Source organism: Chiloscyllium plagiosum, chromosome 16, assembly GCF_004010195.1.
Source record: "Chiloscyllium plagiosum isolate BGI_BamShark_2017 chromosome 16, ASM401019v2, whole genome shotgun sequence".
NCBI classification, from domain to species: Eukaryota; Metazoa; Chordata; class Chondrichthyes; order Orectolobiformes; family Hemiscylliidae; genus Chiloscyllium; species Chiloscyllium plagiosum.
Window position 1 is genome coordinate 20,728,882 of NC_057725.1, and position 18,273 is coordinate 20,747,154.

Below are 18,273 nucleotides of genomic sequence, written 5' to 3' on the forward strand. Positions count from 1 at the left end.
TTATAAGACTTTGATTAGGCCACACTTATGAGTTTTGCATTCAGTTCTGGTCGCTACATTAGAGGAAGGATATGGAGGGTTTGGAGAGGGTGGAAAGAGGTTTACTAGGATGCTGGCTGGATTAGAGGGTATGAACTCTGAAGAGAGGTTAGAAAAACTCATGTTGTTTTCTCTGGAGTGGTGCAAGTCTATAAACTTATGAGATGGATAGATAGGGTTGACAGTCAGTGTCTTTGACGGTCAGGGATGAAATGTCTAATACTAGGGACCATGCATTTAAGGTGAGAGGGAGAAAGTTCAGAGGCGATGTGAGGGGCAAGATTTTTCTTACATAGAGTGGTAGGAGTCTGAAATATTTTGCCAGGGGTAGTGGTGGACACAAATATGATGGGGGCGTTTAAGGGCCCTTCAGATAAGCACATGAATATGCAAGGAATGGAGGGGTATGGACCAAAGCCAGGCAGAAGGGATTATATTAATTTGACATCATGTTCGGCATAACATCGTGGGCCAAAGGGCCTGTTTCTGTGCTGTACTGCTCTATATTCTAAATCACACCCATCCTGACTTGGAATCACATGGCCATTACTTAGTGTCACTGGGTCAAAATCCTGTAACTCCCTGCATTGTGAGTGTACGTTCACCTCCATAGACTACAACCGTTCATGAAGGCAGGTATAAATGCCTGTTCCAGGTAATTGGGGGTGGGCACTAAATGCTGGCCTTGTCAGCATTGTTCACTTCACAGGAATGAAATATAAGGTCCTCTGGTTTGGGTGATTCAATTACACATTAGTTTTAGCAACCAGCATTATTTCTTTAAACGATGTCTCTGTTGAATTGCTTTGATGATACACCACAGTCTAACCACAGAACTTATTTACAGCTGCACCCTCAGGGAAATTAAAATGTCTCCTTAATCAGATTGTTCCCATCAAGCAAAACCTATTAGAGTTTAAAGCAGTAGTAATTAACTAACATCCAAGGAGATGCTCTTTCCCCTCACTCCTCAAAGGAATGTTCCCCATAAACCACATCCTTATCAACTAGTCAAAGATCATAATCAATATTAAGTCTGTTCTTCATTCTCTTGTCCGGACTCCCTCCATGCATCACCAGCACTAAAATATGTGGAAATTCCATTTTATTAACTGTACATCTGAACGTAAATTATTTTTCTCTCTTTCAGACCCTCACTTTCTGAATAATAAAGAAATGTCGGATTTAACTTTCTTAGTGGAAGGAAAGCCTTTTTATGCACATAAAGTTCTCCTAATTACTGCTTCCAACAGGTACGATAATGCAACCCGAATGATTTTTAATTTGTACAGAAAGTGCTGGAAAAACTCGGCAGGTCTGCCAGCATCTGATGACAGAAACGAAGTTAATGTTTCAAGTCCAGTGACGTCTTCAGAACAATGCTGCCAGACCTGCCTAGTTTCTCCAGCACTTTTGATGTTTTATTCCAGGTCTTCATGATCCACAGAATTTTGTTTTTTTTAAATTAATGCCTATTTTGTCTCTGCGGGTGTACAACAGCCACTGTACCTGAACCACATCTCTGTCAGTAAGAGGTCAGTTGGAAATGAAGATTCCCATGCTAATTATTTTTCCCCCAGCCCTTCACTAACCTCCTTAGGGATTGTGGCCGACACTTAGTCCTCCTTCTGCAATGCAGATGAATTTGCTAGTTAGCTGGAATGTGCGAAAATACCAAAATCTCCTGTTTTGCACATTGGAACTGCACGATAGAATCCCTACCCCATATTGTGATACTTTATTTCTCGGCTGTGCCCTCTTGACAATTGACAATTGCAATAACTCCAGCTATAAGAAAGTTGTTCCACATTCCATGCACCCTTTTGAAAGGACAGCCAGTTTATCTTTTCATTAAAATAGAAATCCAAGCATCTGTTGTTATAGAAACAACACATCAGTGTCTAACAGAGTGAGCATGTACACGTGAAGTGTGTCATTCACCATCTTGGAAAAAGCCAAAATCAAAACGTCCTGTGTTCTTGCTCCTGACACATGCAGCTAAGCGATCAGACACCTGTTCAGTATCCCTTTTGCAACTTGAACCGCCGAGATCACAGCTTGCACACTGCCTACTGCTTTCAGTAAAATTATGTTTCTTTGGACCTTATCAGCAGCTGTGAAGAGTGCTGTGTCCAGCTGCAGAGGCATCACCTCTCCCCACAGTCATTGATTCAATCCCTCCATCTCAATCATCTGAGAGTCATTGGCAGTGACCTGAAGCTTACATTTACGTTGCTCATTAGCTGCCTGACAACACCCAACATGCAGCCAACCCTCGTGTAGCATTTTCAAGAGGCCGAATGCCTGGTGTTGAGTTTACGCATTCTGATACAGGGATGGTTCAGACTCCGTAGGTCATTTGGCTGTGTCCAATTTCACTCCCACCCCCCCACCCAAACCGCATTTCTCTTTAAATCCTTGACGCAGATACCTTGTATTCATTGACAATGACGTCTTAGTCAACTCATTGCAATTTGAGAATTACCAATGTGTTCAAAATGGGTGTCTGTTAAAAATACAACCTGTATACTTGCCACTGGCCAATAAAAGGGTCAAAGGAGAAATGTTACCCACCTTGCATGATAATGCATATGATTTGTACACAGTATTTGCATTTTTTGATTTTAAAATCTCCTCTTCAATTTTATTTCTTATGGAGTCAGACATAGCATGTAGTTTTGGAGTATTTTACACTGCTTGCAAAACCAGTCAGTCAAGGTCGCATGTACATACCACAATAGTTTTTACAGACTGTTGATGAGTGCAGTAATATGTTATATTTTTAATTTGTTATTGCTCTGTGAATTAAACAGTATGGAAACAGACCCTTCGGTTCAACCAGTCCATGCCGACCATAATTCCAAACTAAACTAGTCCCACCTGCGCGTTCCTGTTCGATATCCCTCCAAACTGTTTCTTTTTCATGTACTCATCTTTCTTGTATATTGTCAATTAAACTAAGAAAACTAAATTAGCTACAGAGTGTAACTTGTCACATCCTGATACCCGTGATTGCACTGTCCTAACCACTGAGCACTAACATCTAGAAAGACAAGGGCAGCAGATACGTGGGAACACGACCATCTGCAAGTTCCCTTCCAAGCCAAACACCATCACAACTTGGAATTGTATCACTTGCTTGTCACTATGGCTAATTCAAGATCCTAGAACTCCTTTCTTAAAAGCACTGTGGGTGTACCTACAGCATGGGGATTGCAGTGCTTTAAGAAGGCAGCTAATCACCAAGGGTAACCAAAGATAGGGAGTAAATGCTGGGCCAGCCAGTGATGCTCACATCCTAAGAATGATTTTAATGAATTAGTTCACAAATTAAAATCGCACTAATGGTAAGAAACATTTGTGGGACTTTGAAGGTTTGTGTCAGAGTATTTCCTGACATGAAACACCACTAGTAATTTCCTGTACTGTGAATCCTCAGTATTGGACAAGCTACATGCAGCTCTAGTAATGAATAGTAGGAATGTTGAACCACTTCCCAGTAAACAGTTGCTGACATTCACTACGGATAAGTGATATGTAACATGACAAGACTGAGAGAAGCAAAGGATTTTCATGATGGAAAGTAATAAATAGAATTTGTGTGAAATTGTTTAACCAGAATCTTATCCCATCTCAACACTCTTCCCTTAGATTTAAGATGCTACTGGCTAATAAGACATCTCCAGAGAATGAGCCATGCAAGTGTATAGAGATCAGCGAGATTAAGTATCACATTTTCCAGGTACAAATCAGTTTTTGAACTTTAAAGCATGGTGGAGTGGGTAATGTGGCGATCTGACATACTTTGGTAGGATGCGAAACCCCAACTATGCTAACAGGTTGCGAAGTAGCAATGATGTGACGAGATCATGTTGAGCCTCACATTGGCCTCTGGTGCATTTCTCTTTGTACATTTGCATGTCATGAAACAGATTTATAATAACTTTATCTTGAGGGTAGCACTTTAATAGTACACCAGAATCTTGTGCCCGATCTCTTAAATGTGACATGCATCAGTCAGCTTTGTTCCACCGTGTGTGAAGAAAGCAACTGTATGGCACAAGGTAGTGAATGGATAGAAGTTGGTTTTTGGGTGTAGCGAGACTAATATCCTTGGTAAGGTACTCTTGAAGGCTGGTCAAATCAAGGAGATATTGAAAAGCAGATGAAGGGCCTAATGAATTGAATTGGATTGCCCAGATGGGGGATCCTGAGGGCTGAACTGGGGGTGAGTGTTCTAAAGGGAATAGTTATGTAAAAGGGGAAAGGGTACTTGAAATGGTAGCAGAACCAGAGTTAGCAAGTGTGTTGGAAATTCGCAAGGAGTGGATCACCTAAGTAAACATAAGCATGAAGGAGGCTAATGGAGAGTTCAGGATCAGAGGGTGGTTCGGGATGATCATAGCCTGACCAATTAGAGTCAACTTGCCCAGTTTAAAAATTGAACTTCTGGCTGTTAAATGTCAATCAGCATTAAGGAGTGCAGTTTCTACTATGGGCTGAGGGGTGGCAAATGGAGTTTAAAGCGGAAAAGTGAGAGGTGATTCACTTTGGCAGGAGCAACAGGAATAAAGAGGGCTGGGATAACGGTAAGATTCTTGATAACGTAGATTAGCAGAGATATCTCTGTGTCCATGTATGTACAGATCTCTGAAGGTTGCCACCCACCTTGATGGGGTAGAAAAGAAGGCATACAGTGTGTTAGCTTTTATTAGTGGAGGGGGTTGAGTTTTGGAGCCACGAGGTCATGTTGCAGCTGTACAAAACTCTGGTGCAGCCACACTTAGAGTATTGTGTACAGTTACTAGGATGTTGCCTGGTATGGAAGGAAGGACTTATGAAGAAAGGTGAGGGACCTGAGGCTGTTTTTGTTAGAACAAGGATGAGCGGTGACTTAATTGAGACATAAAATAATCAGTTCCTGGATTATGGTTTTGAATGCCTTTTATTTCACTGCTGTTGCTTTCTTCAGTCTTCATCATTGTTCAGTGTACTCTCCTTTGAGAAGCTGTTTGGATCTCCACGTCAAGGTCTCTGTATGCACTGTGTAATTGGCCACTTTGAGGCACACAACTACAATGTGGTCAGTTGCACCCGAGTGTTGCTTCCTTCAGTTATGAGCAACGCAGAGGCAGGCCAAATAAATTTCATGTCATTCCATGACACAGTATAATTTGAGATTACATTTAGTACGTTTGTGTATGAACTAGCTAAAGTTGTTCTTGAGTCCTATCTCTTGCAGTCAAGTTTTGCCTTTGACGTTAACTAATGAGCAACAATTATTCACAAATTTCTGTCTTTGAATGAACTGCACAGTTTCTAGGATTCTGATGTGAAGTACTAACAGGATATATTTACATTTGTCTGCATTTCATATTAAGTGTTGATAAAGCCTTGGTCTTTTTACTAGAGAAAGAAAAATCAAAAGCAATAGTGATATTCTTAGTTGATGCTGTACTGACCCAAGCTGCCTCTTACCCTTTAGATGATGATGCAGTACTTGTATTACGGTGATACAGAGTCAATACATATATCAGTTACTGACGTGCTGGAGGTAAGTACCCTCACTATAGATCATTAGAATATATAAAGTATTTAGCATAGAAAAAGTTCTAATGCATTCACAGAGGTACAGTTCAGGTATCCAGAATGATTAGGAGGGGTTATCAAAAAGCTTAGTCAAAGAAATTTGTTTAAAGATCTTACAGCGGCGAGAGATATATTCAGAGAATCCATCCTCTCATCTCCTCAGTCCATTTGTCACAAACTATTGAGCATAGTAATCAAAGGTCTAGGTAGATTAAGATACAGTAACTGATTGCAGTCGAGGGAGATATGCATAAAAAGTCAGTGAGAGAATGAGTTTAACCAAGTCTGAAGAAGGTAACAGAATGAGGATGATGCCATAAGAACTGTAAATACAAAGGTGAGAATCTTACATTTGAGGAATTGAGTCACCCACGTCTAGGTCAATGAAGCCAGGGGTGATGGTTAAACAAGATTCAGAATGGATTGGGATACAGACAATATATAGCGAAAATAACAGTGAAGCTATTGAGGCTGGACATGTGAACTGTGGAATAGTTTGGTCTGATTATGATGCTGGTAATAATTTGTGGCAAATAGTCGGAGGTGTGAGGAGGGTATATTTTATTACAGATCTGAACATAATCCTGTCACAAATTTAAGTGATTTCTTAAGAATCTATTGATTTTGTTCTTGCTCAAAGGGTCAAATGACTGATTCCTGCTCATATTTCTAAAACTGTCTGATTGAGAAGTAAAGCATTACTCATGTTTGTCAGTAAGAATTTAAAGAGCTGAGCCTACATGTAATAACTGCAACATAAAAGATGAGACGATTTATGACTCAGACTCGGAATGTGAAATCCATTCAGGGAGAATCAACATCAAAAAATTTCCCAACATTTCAGCCACTTTCTTTGGGATGCTTACTCATAGAGGATACAAAGTCTCATTTGGCTGTGAGCTAAATGATCATCAGAATTCCTACTTTTCGTCACTATACAGACACTCTGGGTTGAGTGTGGACAAGTTCAGGTTTGAATGTGACACACCCCATAAACACATCGTCTGCCAAGATTCATGATGCACACCTCTAGTCAAGACAATAGGATAGCAGTCAGCACTGATGGATCTATAACACAACAAAAATCAGTGCATTGAAAATAACAAACTTTCTTCTGCAAGACATTTCATCCATCATATTTTAAAGCAGAAAATATGTAATCCAATTGTGAATTTATGAGTGGATGTTTATGCCCTTCTGGGCTGAATTTTCTTAGTTAGGTATGCAAGCTACATTGTCAATCCTTTCCCTGTCCAACATTATGACTTGTGCAGAAACCCAGAGGAAATTCAGTTCCTCAGCTTCAAGACCTTGGATTAAGATTTGAAATGGAAATGAATTATCAGTAGCAAAGACTAATTCCTAAGGAATTAAACCCAGGAGGCAGTTCACATTTACCTTTGATCTGGTGACTTAAACTCAAATTCTGTGTAATTTTCCCTGCAGTATAAACAAAGTATTGTGTTGGGATCTCAGCTAGATCACCATGGGCACATTAATGTGAAAGTTAACGTTAGAAATATGTCATATAATATAGAAAACCGAAATTAAGTTTTCTCAAATTATCCTTCATCTGCCAAATATCTACCCACTTATTTATATAATAAACTTGAGATCTTTAGTCCCCTTCTGCAAACTTATTGTTTTGACTTTAGCTAGATGGGTAGGCGCTAGAGAAACTTAGCAGGTCTGGCAATATTTGGGGAGAAATAAATCCAAGTAGTCAGATTTGAAACATTAACTCTGTTTTTCCGTCCACAGATGCCAAGTTTCTTCAGCACAGTTTTTATTCCAGATTTTCAGTACCTGTAGCATTGCTACTTTTTTTACCTATCTCGGTGCTATTGGCAAATTTAGTTACCAAACATAGGGGCGGCACGGTGGCTCAGTGGTTAGCACTGCTACCTCACAGCGCTAGGGTCCCAGGTTCGATTCCAGCATTGGGTGACTGTGTGTGGAGTTTGCACATTCTCCCAGTGTGGGTTTCCTCTGGGTGCTCCGATTTCTTCCCACAGTCACAAAGATGTGTGGGTCAGGTGAATTGGCCATGCTAAATTTCCCTCCGACTAATGCACCTAACACTACGGGCAATGGTTCTGGGTGGACTGGTTGGGCCAAGGGGCCTGTTTCCATACTGTAGAGAATTTAATCTAATCATATGATCCTTTCTTCCAAGAAGTCTGATCCAAAGTCCTCCTAAACTCTAAAGAGTAAAAGCCTAACCTTTGCTACCTTCCCTCATAAAGTAAGCCCTTCATCCCTGGGATAATGCAAATGAACCTTCTCTGAGCTATTTTTTCCAAGTAAGAACACAGACTTTTTTGTACAAGTTATTTTCTACCAGTTATTCTACAAAAGTCTTAACTATTGTGATGTCAAGTGAATTTCAAATATATTCCAATATAAAGAAATTTGGAGTGTGAACATTTGCATCTACCCGCCATTCATTTTCGCTGGACCATGAATGCATATGAAGTTGTGTGATCAAGAGGGAAGACTATTGGAAAGAACCTTACTGCACACTGTTAAACTAAACAGAGGTTCATTTCTATAAACATCTAAGGACATGGAAGATGATAGTAATGTCTTAATAATGAGCTTCTCATGGATGCAATAAGTATGATCCAACTGCTGATAAAGGAAATTGCTGTGGCTGGTGGTTAAGAGAATTATGATTTTATTACTTTCCACTGGAAAATTAAAACAAAAACTAGAGAATCATGTTTAATTTGAGTGTCTTTGTTTTTCAATTCTTTAGCTACTGTCTGCAGCAAGCCTATTTGAGCTGGAATCATTGCAGAGACATTGTGAGATCATCTGTACCCAAATAATGAACCTAGAGAATGCAGTCATCATTTATTGTTATGCTAAGGTAAATCTGGTCTCATACTTGGATGATATTCTGTCCCTTGAACAAAATTATAGTGCAAAATGCCATTAACTGCTTTTGTCTTTTGCATTAGTTTTCTCCTATAGAATTCTTGCTGAAGCTATAGATCAAGTTCAAAGCGATGTACAGCATGTTGTAAAAGCCTCCACCACTTCTTCTGGCAACTCACTGCATACTGCACTACCGTGTGCATAAAACAATTGCCCAGTAGGGCCCTTATAAATCTTTTCCCCTCTCACCTTAAAGCTATGCCCTCTAGTTTTGGACTCCTCCACCCCAGGGAAAAGACCTTGTCTATTTACCCTATCCATATCCCTCATGATTTTATAAACCTCTATAAAGGTTGCTCCCAGCCTATTCAGCCTCTCCCTATAGCAAATCCTCCAACCCTGGCAACATTCTTGTAAATCTTTACTGAACCCTTTCAAGTTTCACAACATCCTCCTTGTAAGCAGGCAGACCAGAATTCTTCTCAGTATTCCAAAAGTGGCCTGGCCAATGTCCTGTAGAGGAGAAAGTGAGAACTGCAGATGCTGGAGATCAGAGCTGAAAATGTGTTGCTGGAAAAGCACAGCAGGTCAGGCAGCATCCAAGGAACAGGAGAATCGACATTTCAGGCATAAGCCCTTCCTGAAGAAGTATCCGACTTGTTGTGCTTTTCCAGCAACACATTTTCAGCAATGTCCTGTAGAGCCACAACAGGACCTCCCAACTCCTATATCAATATACTAATTGATAAAACCAAGCATACAAATGCCTTCTTCACTATCCTATCTATCTGCGACTCTACTTCCAAGGAGTTTTGAAAGATAAACTAGTTAGCGCTATGTCAAGATCATGAAAGGGTAATGTTTTGGTTCGAAGTTGGGCAGCAGTTTAACTTGCCATACAGTTGCTAATCTTTGAAAATGAGCAGGCTGACAACTGGGCTGATATTTATCCCACAAACAATGGCATGAGAAAAAATAATCTGACATGAGGAGGAGTTGTTGACAGTGAGGAAGGATGTGGCAGCTTACAGCGGGATATAGATAAGCTGCAGAACTGGGCAGAAAGGTGGCAAATGGAGTTCAATGTAGGTAAGTGTGAGGTGATTCACTTTGGTAAGAGTAACAAAAAGATGGGGTACTGGGCTAATGGTCGGATACTTGGCAGTGTGGATGAGCAGAGGGATCTTGGTGTTCATGTACACAGATTTTGAAAGTTGCCACCCAGGTAAATGGTGCGGTGAAGAAGGCATATGGCTTACTGGCTTTTATTGGTAGAGGAATTGAGTTCCGGAGCGCTGCGGTCATGTTGCAGTTGTATAAGACTCTGGTGCGGCCACATCTGGTGTATTGTGTGCAGTTTTGGTCGCCATACTATTGGAAGGATGTGGAGGCACTGGAACGGGTGCAGAGGATGTTTACCAGGATGTTGCCTGGTATGGTAGGAAGATTGTATGAGAAAGGCTGAGGCACTTGGGGTTGTTTTTCATTGGAGAAAAGAAGGTTTAGGGGTGACTTGATAGAGTACAAGATGATTAGGGGTTTAGATAGGGTTGACCATGAGAACCTTTTTCCACGTATGGAGTCAGCTATTACGAGGGGGCATAGCTTTAAATTAAGGGGTGGTAGGTCTAGGACAGGTATTAGGGGTAGGTTCTTTACTCAGCAAGTCGAGAGTTCATGGAATGCCCTGCCAGTAGCAGTGGTGGACTCTCCCTCTTTATGGGCATTTAAGCAGGCATTGGATAGATATATGGAGGATAGTGGGCTAGTGTAGGTTAGGTGGGCTTGGATCGGCGCAACATCGAGGGGCAAAGGGCCTGTACTGCGCTGTATTCTTCTATGTTCTATGATTTGATTGATTATCTTACGATCCAAGGTCTCTTTGTTCAGCAACACTCCCCAGGACTTTATCATTAAGTGTAAAAATTCTGCCCTGATTTGCCATTCCAAAATGCAACATCTCACATTTATCTAAATTAAACTCTATTTGCCACTCCTCAGCCCATTGGCCCATCTGATCAAAGTCCGGTTGTACTCTGAGGTAACCTTCTTCGCTGTCCACTACACCTCTAATTTTGGTGTCATCTGCAAATTAAAAACTATACTTCCTATGTTCTCAATAAATGATGAAATGCAGTGGACCCAGCACTGATCCTTGTGGCACACCACTGGTCACAGGCCTCCAGGCTGAAAAGCAACCCTCTACTCCCACTCTCTATCTTTAAGCCAGTTCTGTATCCAAATGGCTAGTTCTCCTGCATTCCATGTGATCTAACCTTGCTAACCAGTCTACAATGAGGATGTTGATTAGTTGTCCAACAGTATTTTGATCAACTATCAGTGACAGATTATTATTTAAATCTAATGGGTCTCCCATGAAATCCTGCTTTCAGATTGGACTGCATAAACCAATATTTTACAAAGGTTACTTGAGAATGACAAAGAAAGAATGTTGATTGTTATTGCTGCTTATGATTTTGGAATAAAAGGGAAATTTATAAGCCTCAACAACTGCCCCGAGTGAAACTGCTCATCTAATATCTACAGCAATTTCCAAGAATCTTTGGTATTCTCACCAAGAAACAAATATACTTTAGATTACTTGTAAAGAGAAAAAAAAACACCCAGTGTGAGAGATGCCAAATGTTGGGGGAAGAAAATGAATTTAAGATTTTCCTTTTCCAAACTAGCTATCCTCATGGTATCTTTATGTGACACTGCTGCTTCAGTTGGACATTGTAAATGTTTTTTTCACTGTTTAGGAATTGAACAAACTTTTATTCAAGAACTTGGTCATCAATAAGGGAGAACGTCTCTATCCTAACATCTGAAGCAGCAGGGAATTTTGAAAGATAAACTAGTTAGCGCTATGTCAAGATCATGAAAGGGTAATGTTTTGGTTAGAAGTTGGGCAGCGGTTTAACTTGCCATACAGTTGCTAATCTTCGAAAATGAGCAGGCTGACAACTGGGCTGATATTTATCCCACAAACAATGGCATGAGAAAAAATAATCTGACATGATTTGATTGATTATCTGGGCTCTTGCTCTGCCATTGATCTTTGTGCCCAGTAAGACGGAAGGGCCAAATGGCTGCCTTCTACTTTGAAGGTAACGTTGCTATGATCAAAACTTCTGTACATTTATTCCACACAACTGCCAGGCAATGACCATCTCCAATGAGACAATCTAACCATTCCCTCTTGGAATTCAGTGGCTGAAATATCTACTACTAGCATCCTGAGGGTTACACTTGACCAGTAACTCAAGTGGATAACTACCATAGCAGGTCAGAGTAACTCGCATCTTCCCAAAGCCTGTCTATCATCTACTGAGCACAGGTCAGGCATGTGGTGGAAGACTCCCCATTTGCTTTGCCTGGTTCAACTGAGGCATTCTAGTGGATATTGGATGATTATTTGGTTAAAAATAATGTACAATAGTATGAGGAAAAAGCAGGACATTAACACTTAGGTCATGATGTGCATTTGAAGAGCTAACACAGGCGTAATGGGCCTAATGGCTGCCTCCTGTGCCACAACACTCCTGTCATTGAGATATAAATGGAGTTTTTCTTTAACTCCCTTGAAAACTAATTGTATGTATTTAGCAGTGTATACAGTAATTAAACTATTTATTCACCATCTCTCACAGTTAAGTCACTATCTCCTTATAAGAAATTAGAAATTGATGAGCTGTGCATTTTTAAAATGTTTAGAAGTTGCAACATTGACCTACCACACAGTATAATGACTGGATATTTTGTTATCCTCAGATACACAATGCTGTCAAATTGCTTTCCTACACAGAGAGCTTTTTCTTGAAAAACATGGGTGCACTTCTCGATCAAGAATCTTTCAAACAGCTGATTTATGGGCGCAACAGTAAACTGCAGGGACTGGATCCCCTACAGGGCTTGGACTTGGCATTAGCCAACAGAATGCGATCACTCTACATCATGTCAAGGGTGTGAAATATTAATCAGCAATAAGCTGGGAACATACATGCAGTACTAGAGACCCAAGGTGGCCTATCTCTTGTCTCAGTCATTTTATTCCCTTACTTTGTGATGGTTGGTTTCTTGCTGATTTAATCATCATCATCAACAGCACACAGATCAACATGATTTCCTCTGTGAATTGTGCTTGATGATTTCATGGCTGTTAGGTAAAAGCCAAATCTGCAGATGAGCTGGTGATCGACACTTGATGATAATTCTACATGACTATTTCTTATCCCTGATATCTCACAGCCACATTGGAGTAATGGTGAGAGGCTACTTGAGCCACATTGCTTTTGTCTAAAGTGACAAGGGAGGGATCAGATAGGTGATATTGTACCTTTGCAAACCAAAATAACTTTCTTGCATGTTTTTGGCCTTTTCTCAAACTCAAAAGGAGGATAACAGAACTGTTGGTACTACTCTTCTAACACGAGAAAGAATCTAACCACCTCCCCTTGGTATTGTCGAATTTCACACTTTTAATATTATGAGTGTAACCATTAGCCAGAAACTGAATTAGATTAGTCATTTGAAATGTGGTTCAAAAGCCAGTCAGAGGCTTGGAATTCTGAGGCAGATGATGTGAACTAAAGCTCAGGAGGAGTGTGATAAAATATTCTGAACTTGCCTGGATGGGTGCAGCTCCAACAACACTCAAGAAGCTTCACAACGTCCAAAACAAAGCAGCCTGCTTGTCTGACGTTCGATCAACCACCTTAAAAAAGCATCAACTATCTTCACTATCACTATGTATTCCAACAACAAGATGCATTGCACCTTTCAAATTCATAATCCTATTATGGACAAGGACAAGGACAACAGATATGTATAAGTATCATTACCAGAAAGTTTCTTTTCAGGGCATACAATATCATGACTTGGATATTGCAATTCCTTCACTATTGCAGAGCCAAAAAGTTCTGGAACTCTCTTCCGAATAGCACTGTGAGTATACCTACAATACCTGAACTGCAACGATTCAAGAAGACAGCTTGCCCCTACCTTCTCAAAGGCAAGTGACACACATCCCATGGGAAAAAAAAATTCAGACTATGCATGCAGCTTAAATATTCAACATAATTCTACTTACCTGTGCAGATGACTCTGAGTACTGCATTTATGAGGGTCATAATCAAAAGACTGTAGTCATGTCATTATTATTAACTTAGGGAATTATGCTTTATTAAACTTTTGGAATATGTATGTGCTAGTTATAGACTAGTTATGGAGAAATCAAATGCTTAATTATAAATATGTAGTACATCCAGGTAGGACCGAAAAGTTGGGCTGTAAAGTAACTGAAATTCCTCAGGGTATTCTTTCCGGGATGCACGATTCATGAATTTGTTTCAATTTTTGGTCAACTATTTTATGCCTTTGTTACAATAGCACCATAAGAATCTTCAGACAACATACTGATCAGTTTGATAAAGTTGCACCATGGAATTTCAGTTTCTAAGTGCACAGGAACATTTCACTTTTACATTGAATGCCCAGATTGAATACTACTTGTTAAACATCAGAGGTACTATGTCATCAAGAAAAAGGATGTATTATTATTGAATACAAAAAAACTTTTTTTTTGGTGGTAGATATTAAGATGTACTGAATTGTGAACCAGTGCAAGTCATCAAATATGTTAATCATTATAGATCAAAGATTTTAACGTGTACAGAATAGATTCAAAGCTTAATTCTCCACTAATAATGTGGAATCATTGTTTACTTCAGCAATGTAGTGTCGACAACATTCCAATTTAATGACTACATGCGACCTACTGCATCAGAGCAGATGCACTTTGTCATAATAGAAATATTCGTTAACAAGTTAGTTCCTTTCAACTAAAAAACCTGTTAGAATTTCATACTACAAGCAATTGTTTAATATCAGTGGCATACCAGTAAGTGTTAAATGGCATTACCTATAATAACCATGACCCTATAGTTTCAACGCATTACCGCAGCTCTCACAAATTACACTAATATCAGAAGGCGGCTTTGGTATGTCCCTAGCCAAAGCACTTTATAAGACCCATGTTGTATCTATGTCATTATTGTGATTCATTGTGCCTCAGTTCGAAGATGATGTCTACTCAGGGTTATAGGTTTCTGCTCTGATGGAAGTGACTGAGCAGACTGATTCTTGATCTGCAAATCTTCGGATAGATGGATCAATATGTCTCGACTTAGTGAATTCAGAGTTCCTTTACTTTCTGACTGCACTCTGCCTCAACATTAAGATCTGATTGAAAGTGTGATTGACGAACTGTTGCCATTTTCCTCCCAGACATTAATGTCAATGTTTTTATGCTATTTGCATCCCCGTTAATATTTAGGTACTTGAAATCCCCAACTATTTTTGCCTACTGTGTTTCACTTAGGAATCTACCAATACATTTGGTCCTAGAAATCTCTCCCACTCTTCATGGTTGAATTTCTGTGTAGTACTTTACTTTGGTCTCCCAGAACATTGCCCATTCCAGAGTTAGGAAAGCTGGTCCCAGCAGCGAAGATGCTGTTTAGCAATCTGGACACTGTGTCCTGTCCACTGTCGTTGGTTTGACAGGTGATTTGGCAGAAAGGTAAGAATTGGCTTGAATGATTTGCTTGCCAGTCCTCCCATTGAATCTGGACAATATGACCAAAAGCACTGCTGCTGGAATTTCTTTCACTGCAGTACAGGACAATGCGGTGATGACTACGGCTCTGCAAACAAGGGCTCCTGTTGACGTATGGAGGTCTTTCTTGTGAAAGACTCACTGCTTAGTTTCCGAAAGGTTGAACTGGTACAGTCACATTGCCTCATGGACAGTGATCTTTGAGAGGTAACTGCTGAAGAACACGAAATTGGTCTTTCTATGAATGCTGCCAAAACGAAACTCATCAAGTATTTGGCTGTACCAGGTTTGAGTTGAAGAGTGGCCATTCAGGGAGAAGTTCTTTCTCATTTCAGTTTTGAAATGAATGCATGTGGCCTTGACAAGAGCGAAAGTTCACCAGCTTCAGAGGCCTCAGCTGGGAACCCATGAGTACTGCTAGTCTCATTAAACTATCAAATGGATAAAAACAATGATCGAAATGCAGAAATGGCAGTTCACCTATGGACTCTACCACAGGTTAGTGGGTCATAGTTTAGACAGTATCAGCTGTCACTATGGATTCATAGTTGGGTTATTGGAAATGTTATTTCTAGTATTAATAGATGGCATTGTCATCCTTAGGAAGAGACACCATCCTGTGAGTGATAACAATTTTGTCTATTTGACTCTAACAGCAGCCTTTCTTTGATATCAAAGGTGGTGATCCTTCACTGCGATTCCCCAGGTGCTAGAAGCATAACAATGTCAGGATCTTGCCTTGTGACCTGCATTTAGAGTGGGTTCAGCATTGTTTTAGACTGGGATTTGAATAAGGCATCCACATGATATCGACCTACATTTCAGGTCATAGAGCATTTGAGAACAGGGTTTGCAAAGATTTATCCTCATAATGTCTCCTCGACAAATCTAGTTCACAACTACAGATAAGAGTTTTACTCAAGCTGACAACTGTCTCGCGGTTATTTCACAGCTGTTAGACTGAGATGGGTGAGGTTCTTTAGGCTGTCACAGAAAGGGATTTGCAAACACCTGTTTGCAAATTGGGAAGATTATGAAATGGTCTGCCTTACTTTCATATGGCCTTATGTACTGCCATCTAGAAAATTAAATTTGGGGACATAACAATAGCACTACCAACAGACTTATATTTGCATTTTACAGTGAGGTTTACAATGTTTTTCAGATGCCCTTTTCTTATTCAATCGCACGTGGTGATGAAGGACATCTGCCTCCTCACTCTTTGCTTTCACATTAACTGATACACTATCTCTGTTTAGGTTATGCACTAGCAATGGTAAATTTAGAACATTAATTGGAAACTGAGCTGCTTTTCTCCTCTATTTGTAATTCATTCCCTCCCCCTCACCAAGAGTGGAGCTTGTGGAGAAATTGTTACTATGAACACACACTGTCTCTATTGCTCTGTAGCCAAAAGAAACATGACCAGTTGAAAGGTTTTAGATTAAAAAGGTTTACATTGATCCGGACTCAACATGTATGTATTAAAAATCTGTTTTACAGTAACAATAAGATTGAACTAGTATTGCTCATCCAATGCACACTATATGGAATGACAGTCACCCAAAAGTACAATTCTAAAGCTTTGCAGGGCATTGTTCAAAAGTTAGAAACTGTATATATAGACATTTCCTTCCTACCTTCCGATTAATTCTCCTTTCCAGAATAAATTTGAGACAAGCTGGAAGACAAAGACTATAGTCAATGAATAGCAATAAGTAATCAGCTTCTAATTTTTACACCAACCCTGTATTTCGCTGGCTTATTAATGTTCATCAAAAGTGCATTAGATAGGAACACAACAGGTAAACAAACTAGCTGGTTAGGAAAATGGCTGTTGGTAATAAACAACTTTTAATGAAGTATTTCATTACAATATGAAATATTCAGTAGTTTGTATATATTATGTATAAAAAAGCTTTTGTGGAATAACAATTGTGAAAAAGTGGCTTTTCATTGTATTCTAAGTTCTTTACTCTTTGCCAATTACTATCAAATTAATGTCTTAAAGGGTGCATCAGGAGACAGTCTGGTAGAAGCAAGCTAAGGCTTTTAAAACTTAAATTTGACTTATAATTCAAGTTAATGCACAACTGTATCTCCTTGAAAGGAATATGGTTTCGTACCATAATTGGCAATCATGTAAATGGAGATAGACTCGTAACCGACTCAGTGTAAGCTAAAAAAAAGTGTCACAAGCAGTAAATTAACTCAAACTAGTGTATCAGTTTTAGCACAAAATTGTATACAGTTCAAATTTTGTTTGTTTGCTTTTCTAGTCACCACTTAGTGCAGTTATTGAAAATTCCAAGTTAAAAACTGGGAAATTAACTTTTAATGGGTTGACAGGCCTATCTCATTCAATCTTTCCAGAACTTAGAACTAATAAAAAGGACAACCATTCGATAACTCCAATATAGAAAAGGTTTGTTTAAAAATAAGCTGCAAATTAATCACATTTTACCTTTAAGATCATAGCCATATACTACACAGGCCCACGCCAGCCTCCCAAGCAGCAATACAGTCATCCCAGTGATCTGGCAGGTTTATTTCCTTTAACTGACATCTAATACATTTTGGAAATCATTGTTTGTTTCTAACTCTGCCACCCCCACAGGCAGTGAATTGGAGGTTAATACTACTCATGAAAAATGCCTCTTCTTGTACTTCCTCTCCATCTCTTAGCCAAGCTCTTAAGTTGTGCCCCTTAACTATATACAAGAGTATGACAGGCTTAGAGTCATAGAGATGTACTTCATGGAAACAAACGTTTTGGTCCAAATGATCCATGCCAATCAGATATCCTAAATTAATCTAGTCCCATTTGCTAGCATTTGGCCCATATCCCTCTCAACCCTTCCTATTCATATACCCATCCAGAAGCATTTTAAATGTTGTACCAGCCTCTGGCAGCTCATTCCACACATGGACCACCCTCTATGTGAAAATGTTGTCCCTTAGATCCCTTTGAAGTCTTTCCCCCCCTCACCTTGAAACCTAGTTCTATGCACTCTAGTTTCGTACTCCCCTACCCCAGGTAAAAGACTTTGCCTATTCACCCTATCCACATCCCTATAAACCTCTATGAGGTCACCTTTTACCTTCTGATGCTCCAGAGAAAACAGCCCCAGCCTATACAACCTCTG

At 39.7% G+C, this 18,273-nt stretch overlaps 1 protein-coding gene across 1 annotated transcript in view; it reads left to right on the forward strand.

The window, feature by feature from the left end:
* Positions 1-13,608, forward strand: part of abtb2b (ankyrin repeat and BTB (POZ) domain containing 2b) — a 208,269-nt gene extending 194,661 nt beyond the window's left edge. The window contains exons 14-18 of the mRNA XM_043705511.1: positions 1,190-1,292; positions 3,691-3,781; positions 5,525-5,593; positions 8,387-8,500; positions 12,283-13,608. Of these exons, the coding sequence (XP_043561446.1) occupies positions 1,190-1,292; positions 3,691-3,781; positions 5,525-5,593; positions 8,387-8,500; positions 12,283-12,480 (575 nt within the window). The 3' untranslated portion in view covers positions 12,481-13,608. The remainder of the gene's footprint in view (positions 1-1,189; positions 1,293-3,690; positions 3,782-5,524; positions 5,594-8,386; positions 8,501-12,282) is intronic.
* The last annotated feature ends 4,665 nt before the right edge of the window (positions 13,609-18,273 follow it).